At 39.6% G+C, this 11147-nt stretch overlaps 1 protein-coding gene across 1 annotated transcript; it reads left to right on the top strand.

Moving 5' to 3' along the window:
• Window positions 1-2222: 2222 nt before the first annotated feature.
• On the top strand, window positions 2223-8778 carry LOC124376281. The gene is made up of 2 exons (XM_046835289.1): window positions 2223-2651; window positions 3486-8778. Exon 2 carries the CDS (start codon window positions 7557-7559, stop codon window positions 8652-8654), a length of 1098 nt encoding a protein of 365 aa, XP_046691245.1. The 5' UTR covers window positions 2223-2651; window positions 3486-7556; the 3' UTR covers window positions 8655-8778.
• The last annotated feature ends 2369 nt before the right edge of the window (window positions 8779-11147 follow it).

The raw sequence follows: 11147 nt of genomic DNA, 5'->3' as shown, positions 1-11147 counted from the left end.
CTTGTTTATTAATGAAGCAGGACATCCACCTAGTAACGCATTACAGTAGTCTATTCTGGAGGTCATAAACGCATGGACGAGCTTCTCTGCATCGGATATAGACAACATATTTCTTAGCTTAGAAATATTTCTAAGGTGAAAGAAGGCTGTTTTGTAACTTGATTGATGTGATTTTGAAAGACAAGTCGCTGTCTAAAATAACACCCAGGTCTTTTACCGTTGAACTAGTGGTTACAGAACATCCGTCTAAATGCAGGTTGAGATGCTGGAGCGTCTGTATACTAGTTTTTGGGCGATGAGCAAAATCTCAGTCTTATCAGAATTTAAAAGTAGAAAGTTATGGGTCATCCAATCTCTTAGTTCCTTAACACACTCAGTTATCCGGGTTAATTGAGCTGTATCGCCTGGTTTAGATGAAATATATAGCTGAGTATCATCAGCATAACAATGGAAGCTAATTCCATGCCTTCTAATAATATTTCCTAACGGAAGCATGTATATTGTGAAGAGCAGGGTCCTAGAACTGAACCTTGCGGCACGCCATAATTTACTTGCATTAGCCTGGATAGCTCTCCATTTAAATCTACGAAATGGTAACGATCGGACAGGTAGGATTTAAACCAGCTTAATGCCTGTCCCTGAATGCCGATGTAATTTTGTAAGCGATCTAGGAGGAGATCATGGTCTATAGTGTCGAATGCAGCACTAAGATCTAGTAAAACCAACAGCGAGATGAAGCCTTGGTCTGAAGCTAAAAACAGGTCATTAGTTATTTTAACTAGAGCAGTTTCTGTGCTATGATGGGGCCTAAAACCTGACTGAAATTCTTCAAAGATATTGTTCTCTTGCAGGTAGGAACATAACTGTGCAGCGACAATCTTTTCTAAAATCTTAGACATAAATGGGAGATTTGAAATTGGTCTGTAATTTGATAACGTGTTTGGATCCAGATTAGGTTTTTTAATGAGGGGCTTAATAACTGCTAACTTGAGGGATTTAGGGACGTGACCTAAAGATAGTGAGGAGTTAATAATATTTAGAAGAGGTTCACCAGTTGTATATAACACTTAAGATAAGATAAGATAAACCTTTATTCGTCCCACAGTGGGGAAATTTCTATGTTACAGCAGCAAGACAAAGAAATAAAGATAGATGCAAATATATATAAAAAAAAGAAGAATATACAAAAAAATAAAAATAAGAAGTTATCCTTCAGTAATTTAGTAGGAATTGGATCTAACTGACATGTTGATTTAGCTTTGGCAATAACATTATACAGCTCTTCCTGTCCTATACATGTAAAACAGTGGAGTTGTGGAGTTGAAGGTAACACTGTCTCAGGAGATGCTGTCAGAGGTTGAACTGCCACAATTGTTTTTCTAATGTTATCTATTTTTTCAGTGAAGAAAATCATAAAGTCCTCACTACTAAACTGTGATGGAACACAATTTTCAGAGCCCTGATTTGTAGTTAGTTTAGCTACTGTACTGAAAAGGAACCTGGGATTGTTTTTGTTGTTTTCTATAAGTTTGCTCAGGTGTTCAGCTCTAGCAGCTTTTAGCGCCCGTTTGTAGCTGAGCATACTGTCTTTATACGCGATTCTAAATACCTCCAATTTAGTTTTCTCCATTTTCTCTCAGATTACGTGCTGTTCTCTTGAGGGCATGTGTATGACTATTATACCAAGATGCAGGTGCTTGTTCTCTAACCTTTTTAACCGGATAGGGCAACGGTGTCTAATGTGCTAGTGAGGATAAGGTCTATGTTCTTAGTTATCTCATCAAGATTATTAGTAGTTATGGGTTTAGTGAGAAATTGAGATAAATCAGGCAGGTTATTTATGAATCTGTCCTTAGTGGTTGAAACAATAGTCCTACCAGGTCGATAACGTGGTGCAACATGGCTAATCTGCTCTACCGGTAGTGTGTACAGTATGAGGTAATGGTCTGTGATGTCATCACTCTGAGGTAAAATATCTATATCAGTGACGTCTGCTCCGTGGGATATTATTAAGTCTAGTGTGTGGTTAAAGCGATGAGTTGGTCTGGTGACGTTTTGTTTAACCCCAAAAGAGTTTAATAAGTCAACAAATGATAATCCTAGAGCATCGTTTACATCATCTACATGAATATTAAAATCTCCTACAAGCAGCACTTTATCAAAATCGATCAAGAGATCTGATAGAAAACAAGCAAACTCTTGAAGAAAATCAGCGTAGGGTCCTGGGGGTGTGCATACTGACACAAATCCAATATTGGTGCTGAATTAGCGCAGCATGTTTTTTTGAGGTAGGAGAAGTCTATGAAATGCTGTGGAAAGAAGGGCTCCTGATGAAACTGAAAAGCTTGAAAATTGAAGGAAGGATGTATAACTGGATTAAGAGTTTCTTATTTGGAAGAACGATTGAAGAAAAAGTAGGGACCATCAGGGTTGCACAAGCCAGTGCACTCTTAGTGCCGGTCCCAAGCCCGGATAAATGGGTTTTTAATTTCCCCCTTATTCTGTGTTCGCTCCACACTCCAGATCAGTAGGTGGCGGTAATGCACCTTTCGTTGGTCTGCCAAACCGCCATTAAACATCACAAGAAGAAGAAGAAGAAGAAGAAGAAGAAGACAATGTGGGGAAAGCGCGAAAACAAGATTTACTCGGCGGTGAGTAAATAATTTAGGTATAATTTCTGTAATGTATCAATTAGTGATGTAAATAGTGATCCTGAAGTAAACATATTTTTTAATATCTTATGATAAAATGTATATAAATAAATAATAAGCTGTTTAATAGAGAAACGTGTACAGTACTGTACCCAGTACAGTATCCTGACATGCTAATGTTAAATACACTCAATGGACAAAAGTTTGTGGACCTGACTATAAGATTGGGATGTGCTTTTTGAACATCCCTGTGTGTGTGTGTGTGTGTGTGTGTGTGTGTGTGTGTGTGTGTGTGTGTGTGTGTGTGGTGATTATTTCGATAAATGTTACTGTGTTAAGACTTTACTGTTATAGACCGGTACAGAGGTCACGAGTGAACTGTTTGTACAACCTGATGCTCGTGAGTCCCACCAGAACAGATCCAGTGCGACGGTCCCGAAGTTAACAAACAGTTTACACAATAGTACTTCATTAAACTGTAACATTTTCACATGATGAGGATCAAACAGTTTTTAAAGATCAAACACTTACACAATCTCCTTAAACTGGATTGTTCCAGTTACGAGGGGGTCGTGGAAATGATCCCGCTAGATAGGAATTATTCTACCAAATGTGTCGTTCATTACACCGTGTTTTTACCTAAATGTTAATTGATGGCTCACGGTTACAGACAGTTCCTTAGGAATTGTGGGCACAAAGGAAACATGATGTGGGTTTAATTAAAGATCGCTGGTTCATATCACGACAAAATCTGATTACCACAAGTGCAAACCTCAATATCCACTGAAATCAGAACGTCCTCTGTTTTGTCTGTCGCTTCCTGGACCGGAGCAGACGCCTCTAGATAACCTGAAATCGGGAGACCGGGTGAAGTGAAGCGGTGAAGTACTTCAGAAGAAAGAGCCGGAACACCAAACGGTGGCTGGGACCTTTCCAGGTGCTCCTGACTACGCAGACTGCTGTAAATGTCGCAGAGAGAGCCACGTGGATTCACGCCAGCCGGTGCAAACGAGTGCCAGACCCGGAACAGGGGTTGATGGGAGACGGGGAAAGTGAGAACACTTCACATAGGAACTCTGGTGTCGCTGGACCTCGTGAGGTGGGAGAAGGGCGCCGTTTAGGTGCTTAAGTCGCACCTGCCCTTCAAGCACCAATAACGTCAAGAATAGGAAAGGTGTCACCAGACCAGATCTAGAACAAACAGGAGACCCGCTCCGATCCACCTGACGACACACAACCTGAGAAGGATACGTTGATTTAAGTAGTTAAGTGTTGAATTATGTTGTAACGAGTTTCGCCGAGAATATTCACGATATTAACCTTCTCTTGAGCAGATTCTATCAAAATCTATCTTATGTTCTTTTTCAGTGTTGAAGAATCTCTTCTACATTTGTTTTGCCTCCTTCTCCAAGTCTTTTTGATCAGAAGTTACTGTTTTTATTACTTTTTTTGTAAAAACATTGTACAGTTGACTGAAGCTGCTATTATTCTTTCAGATTTGAACTCTTGTTTTCACGATTTCTCACCAAAATGTGCTGATCTGACCAATCACAGTCCAGAAAATGTACACTTGTGTAAAAAATGCTAATTTTGATGATGCAGGTGCAGTACCAGGCCCTGGCTACAGGGGCGCACTCTCGAATTCAGGGATACACTGTGTAATAAAAAGTCAGTTTTTCTGTGGTATGTAAGGTCATGCCTCAAAACTTTGAGAGGAGGATTCTGGGACATAGTAGAAGCATCTACAGTGCAGAAACAGACTGAACATGATTTCATTCAGAACAGACATTTTTTAACTTTCTCACATACACACACTGAAGGTCCCTGTCTCCAGATCTTCTCCTGTACAACACTGAAAGAGAGAGAGAGACTTTCAACATTCCTTTATTATGACAGTTAGGCCGTGTCCACCATTCATTTATCAAAAGTGCATTTGTCCCTAATACCTACTTAAAAGGTAAATAATGAAACCCCTTGTTTGTAGTAAAAAGGGTAGAAATAAAAGAAGTGGATGAATGGGTGGATAAACAGATAGAAGTGTATATTAGAGCATTTTGTTTAAGAGAAGGTGTTTTATTATCAACACTACACAGAAGCCCCTCTTGCCCCCAGACCCTACAGAACTCCTGCACTCTGTGTGTCATCCTGCACTGCACAAACTCAATCTTCAGTCCGGCCTTCAAAAGAGTTCTAATGCGCTGTTCTGGATTCAGTGTTCCCCTGACTATCAGTTTATTTTTTCTCATAAGCAGGTAGCTAGTTCAGCTCGGCCTATTATTACATTAACTGTGCAGATTGTCTCTCCACAGATAATCAGCTTCTCTGTGAGTATCTGCACTAAATGCCCTGTCCAACTTTACAGTGTATTGAACATATCTCTAAGTCTGTTACATCTAAGGAAGAGGTGGACAATGGACATGTTGTAGCTACAGTGGAGTCGATATGTGCCACGTGTCTGTCTGTGGCCCCGATACTGGATCAGAGTGATTTGAGACGAGTCTGGAGTGAATCTGGATCAGTGTGATTTGAGACGAGGCCGGAGTGAGCCTGGATTAGTGCACTTAAGAGAACTCGGTTCAGACTTTACCTGAAAATCAGTCACACACACACACACACACACACACACACTTCAACACAGCAGCATTTACACATTTTCTTTCTTTTCTACCTCAAATAATCCCAAATATTCTCCTACACAACACTGTAGTGCAGTAAACATAGTGTACGAGACACTACACAAAATAAAATCCTTTTACAGGAAAATGTAGATAAATAACACATTTAGTTCATACACTAGTGCACTACAAAACCACTGCCTTTCCTGATCACCCTACAAAGTGCACTTCAACATCCAGTCATTTGGGACTCGTACGAGTTTCCGTTAACGATGCGGGTACAGTGTTAAAGAGGCTCTTTCTTAAAGATAAGTCACATACATTATCATTATTAATATTTTTACTGTATAAATGCACTTCAAAATCGAGTCATTTGGGACTCGTACGATCAATAGTAAAATGAAGGCGAAAAAGAAAGCGAAATAATTGTTTATAAAAATGTTTTGTATTTCTTCGCAGGGTAGCAAACGCGTCTACATCCATTATTGGTGCGCAGTAGGCAGAAACTTAAATACCGGCGCGCTAGGGTTAGTACGGTAGTTCATGTTGACCAAAACACACAAGAAAACGCGTTTCGGGAAAAAACAATTATTACATTATTATATCTACTGTCATTATAATGTGTGTGTCTGTGTCTGTGTGTGTGTGTGTGTGTATATGAGATTGATTTGTGCGCGTGTGTGTGAGTGTGTAAAGCCCTATTCAGACAGGACTAGTTTTACAGGGGGTTGATATCTTACCGATTTCAATAAGCACTACAAAAGCCAAGATAAAAACGTTTAAGATTCACTGTTTAACCTACAACCAGCAAAGTTGAAACACATTTACAAGCTGACTTTGAGATTTTAGCCGGAAATCATCTCTTTTTGTTTCTCCTCAAATTTTCCAAAAGCCAGGTAGAGGTTTTCATCAATCTACTCCAAACCAAAAAACTCACTTCTCACATGAGCAGTGTATCCACGTGCATCCTTGAAGTGAGTGTATTTAATCAGTTCTTCAGGTCTGGGTGAACCATTACAAGTGCAGAGGCGTTAAAGACCTCAACTGGATACACTGCAAAAAATGCCCCTCTTAAAACAAGCTAGATTTACTTAAATCTAGTTAAATTGTACTGAAATCAAGCAAAAATATCTGCCAATGGGGTAAGCAAAATTGACTTGGTAAGAATTCTTGAAACTAGCATTAATATCTAGTCAATAATAAATTCTACTAGATCCTGTAACTAGACAGAAAAGCCCAGTTTCAAACCTTTTTTTCTTCCTTTTTATAAACAGAATAATAAAAAATGAAAAACTGCTTAAATCTGGTCATTAAAAATAATGTGTCTTAAAACTAGACAAACAAGAAATTTTCACTGTTTTATAAGGACTACATTTTAAAGAAGATTGCATTAAAACTAGAATATTACACCTTAAATTCAGCATATTCTATTATTTTTTGTAATCACACAAAACCCAAAAATTGGATGAAATACGCATAAAACATAAAAATACAATATGAAGAAACAAACACTCAGGTTTGACAACCATTCATTAAACATTCATTAAAAGCATTGCATTAAAAAGGACATTTGAACAAAAAATGTAAATTCTGTCAATTTACTCACCCATATGTTGTTCCAATCCTGTGAGTTTCTTTTACTGTGTACAAAAGTACACAGTAATAAAAATAAAATGTTGGCAGGAATCGCACAGCCAAATAAACAGTCTAAAAATAATCCCCAGAAATAAAAATAAGGCAAAAACTTTGGCACAGATCAATACACTGTATAAGCCTCAAACAGAAGTCAGTCTAATGTATTCCATTATTTAATGGAAGATAGAAACACTAATGAAAATAGGAGAATAGGAGAAACAATCAAGTCCACAACAATACGCATATAGGAAATTAGAGTTGAATTTATCAAAGCACATCTTGATATTGCTAACGTAACATCAGTTTTTGATGTCCGGGTGAACGCTGGCGCTGTTGGCTGCCGCTGCTCAGGGAGGGAATTTAAAAAATTTTACAACTTTAATCGCTCCAGAATAGTCCTGCACTTGTGAATGCATAGATGCATCTATGGACTGTTTTTAAAACACTTTAACCATTTTGAGGAGTCTGACCTGTGATCCGTGCTGATTCAGCGGGTTCGTACAACATTATCTCGGACTGTACGCTAGCTGATCTCCCTGCGTCTTGACTATTGATGCTTCCTGCGGTTGCCGATTTGACTGCCGGTTGTTGACTGCTCTTCGTGGTGCATCTGGCGTGCGGTTCGGCTGTGGGGATCGCTGGGCTGCTGGTGCGGATGAGCTGTATCTGGGTCGTCCTCTCTGCAGTATACCACTCTGTAGCATGGATGATGCTCCAGTATTCGGCGGGGGAACTAACGCAGCTCCGTTTGCGTTCTTCTAATCTTCTGTCATCTCCACATCTTCCCCTGGATATCGTGTACATACCGCGTCGGAAATATATACACGGTGGGTCTCGGCGAAGCTACACCATCGATGGATCATGTCACATACAGGCCTTTTGGTCATCTAAACCTCGCCTGCCTAGGAGGCCTACACGGACTGTCGATCGCAGTGTTTTAACTAATCCGGCTAGATCGGTTGGCAACGATTCTAGTAAGAACAATTTTTCCTTTGGATTACTGAATATACGATCGCTTTCCACTAAAGGACCCCTGGTGCACGATCTGCTGTCTGATCGTAAGTATGAATTTCTCTGTCTAACCGAGACATGGCAGAAACCAGATGACTTTTTTCATTTAAACCAGTCTGTTCCCCCGGGATATAGTTATGTCTGTAAATCTCGCGATACAGGAAGGGGAGGGGGACTAGCAATACTCTATAAAGAGAAATTGAAAGTATCTCAGTTAACTCTTTCCACATATTCCTCTTTTGAATCAATTGCCATAAAAATCAATGGTGCGGTTCCTACAATCCTTACAACTATCTTACGCCCCCCCAAGAGCAATAATGCCTTTTTAACTGAACTATCTGAACTCCTGACTCATCTATCTTCCATATCTCCAAATGTTATCCTTCTGGGTGATTTTAACATTCATATAGATAATACCAGTAATGCAGTTACAAGCGAATTTTTATCATGTTTGGATTGCTTTGGTATACAACAATTTAGCACACTGCCCACTCACATCAAGGGGCATACTCTTGATCTCGTTTGTTGCTCCGGTATAATACCTTTTAATTGTACTGTTTCTGATCTTTCTATATCAGATCACTTTTTGGTGTCTTTTTGTGCCAAGTTGGCCATCTTTAAGGCAAAGTTGAACAAAGTCCGATTTCATTTCGGAATATTAAGAACATTGATTTGCCTACTCTTGCTGATGAACTTGCCATCTTCTCCAGTAAATCTGATTTCTCTACTGCTGATGAATTAGTTAAATATTATGATGACGGACTGAACATGATTTTGGATGAATTCGCACCTGTGAAAACTCGAACTGTTTCATTTGTACATTCAGCTCCCTGGTTCACACCTGAACTGCGTGAACTTAAAACTAAAGGCCGAGGTTAGAGCGGCCAGCGCCAGGACTGGCCTTACTGTTCATAAGGAAATGTATGTTGAACATATTCAAAATTATAAAACTGCACGGACTGAAGCTAAATCTGTTTACTACTCCAACAGAATTGTAGTTAGCAATGGGAACTCTAGGTCTCTTTTTTTGGTGGTAAACAATATTCTAAAACCACCTGATTATTTGCCGTCTGATATGTATTCCACTGACCTGTGCGATCGTTTTTGACTTTCTTTGCATCTAAGGTTGAAAATGTACATCAGCAAATACTTATTGGTACTCTTCACAATGACTCCTCTCAGTTTATATTGCACACACCTCCCCATTCTGTTTTCTCTAACTTTACACTACCCACTCCTTCAGAGATAATGGGTCTGATAGGTAAATCCAAATCTTCAACTTGTCAGTTAGACCTCTACCAACCCCTTAGTGAAAGCTTGTTTACCAGCTCTTTTGCCGTTGATTACAAAAATTGTTCATGCTTCACTTAGTTCTGGTCTTGTATCTCCATCTCTTAAATCTGCCATCATTACACCCATACTTAAGAAACCAGGAGGTGACCCATCAAATTTTGACAATTTCCGTCCAATTTCAAATTTACCATTTATCTCCAAGGTAGTGGAAAAGTGTATTGCAATTCAAATTCATGAACATCTCTCCAATAATAACTTGTATGAACAATTCCAATCTGGTTTTCGTCCCCACCACAGCACTGAGACTGCTCTTGTCAGGATAACCAATGATTTACTGTTGGCAGCCGACTCTGGGCTTTTAACTATACTTGTCCTCCTTGACTTGAGCGCTGCCTTTGATACTGTCTCACATAAGATACTTCTTGACAGGTTAGCTTCCATTGGTATTACTGGCACTGCTCTGTCTTGGTTTATGTCATATTTATCTGGACGCAGTCAGCGTATTCAATTAAAAGGTTTTAGTTCAAGATTATCAACAGTCACCACTGGTGTACCCCAGGGCTCTGTATTGGGCCCGCTTCTTTTTATTATATATATGCTCCTCTTGGTTACATCTTAAGGAAATATGGTGTTCATTTTCACTGCTATGCGGATGACACCCAACTTTACCTGTCTGCCAAACCCACCGGTTCTTTTCCTCCACCATCCTTAACAAGCTGTCTATCTGAAATTAAAGACTGGCTTTCAGCGAACTTCTTGAAGGTAAATGGCAACAAAACTGAGGCTTTGCTGGTCGGCAGTAAATCTGTTATGTCTAAACCTAACTGCTTCTCTCTCACCATTGATAATCCCACAATCTGTCCTTCCTCTCAGGTTAAAAGCTTGGGTGTCATCATGGATAGTACACTATCTTTTGAAGCACAAATTAATAATATCACGTGGACTGCATACTTTCATTTGCGGAATATTAACCGTCTTCGTCCCTTTCTTTCAAATAATAATACTGCTGTTCTTATTCACGCACTAGTCACTTCACGTATAGACTACTGCAATGCACTTCTCACAGGTATTCCTTTCAAATTGCTAAATAAACTTCAGATGGTTCAGAACTCTGCAGCCCGTGTTCTCTCAAGAACACCTTATACGGCTCACATCTCTCCGGTTCTTCAGCAGTCACCCCGGCTTCCAGTAAAGTATAGAGTAGAATTTAAATCTTGCTACTCACTTATAAGGCACTTCATAATCTTGCACCACAACATCTCCCCCAACTTCATGCCTACACTCCTTCACGCGCACTTAGATCTTCATCTTCAATTTCTCTTGTGGCACCGTGGATTTGACTGACTACCATGGGTGCCAGATCTTTTAGTTATGCTGCCCCCTGACTATGGAACTCTCTTCCCCTTGATGTTCGCAATAGGGAGTGCTTGTTGACTTTTAAAAAGCGTCTTAAGACATATCTTTTTATACAGGCCTTTTTATAAAATGTTTTATTGAGATTTAGATGAATTTTACACGCATATGTTTCTCTGTTGTGTGTTCTGTTTTATGCAATGACCTGTATATTGTCTGTAAGGTGTCTGTAATGGTTCGGGATGCTTGTGAGTTCGGCATCTACTTCTTCAAAGGTCCGTAATCATCACGAGGTGGGAGGTGACTGGAGCTGGCCAAACCTCAGGGTGTCTCGGGATGGGGAGAGAAAGAGAAGCAGTGGAGAGGAATTAGCGTAGCTGCTGTTCATGATATTAACAGCACAAGTTGATAATGTGCATGTGATCAGATGTTCTGGAGCACAAGGTTATGATTTGATGTGTGTTATGTGTAGGCTTTGCTAAAAAGATACGTTTTTAATCTGCACTTAAACTGGGAGAGTGTGTCTGAGCCCCGAACACTGTCAGGAAGACTATTCCAGAGTTTAGGAGCTAAATGTGAAAATGCTCTA

This window comes from Silurus meridionalis, chromosome 22, assembly GCF_014805685.1.
Source record: "Silurus meridionalis isolate SWU-2019-XX chromosome 22, ASM1480568v1, whole genome shotgun sequence".
Taxonomy (NCBI): Eukaryota; Metazoa; Chordata; class Actinopteri; order Siluriformes; family Siluridae; genus Silurus; species Silurus meridionalis.
The sequence above is the reverse complement of the archived record's forward strand: the minus strand, read 5'-3'. Positions and strand labels throughout refer to the sequence as shown.

What these genes read in the sequence shown, in the direction of transcription:
- LOC124376281 (XM_046835289.1), top strand. Translation starts at nt 7,557, where the DNA reads ATGAGCTGTATCTGGGTCGTCCTCTCTGCAGTATACCACTCTGTAGCA.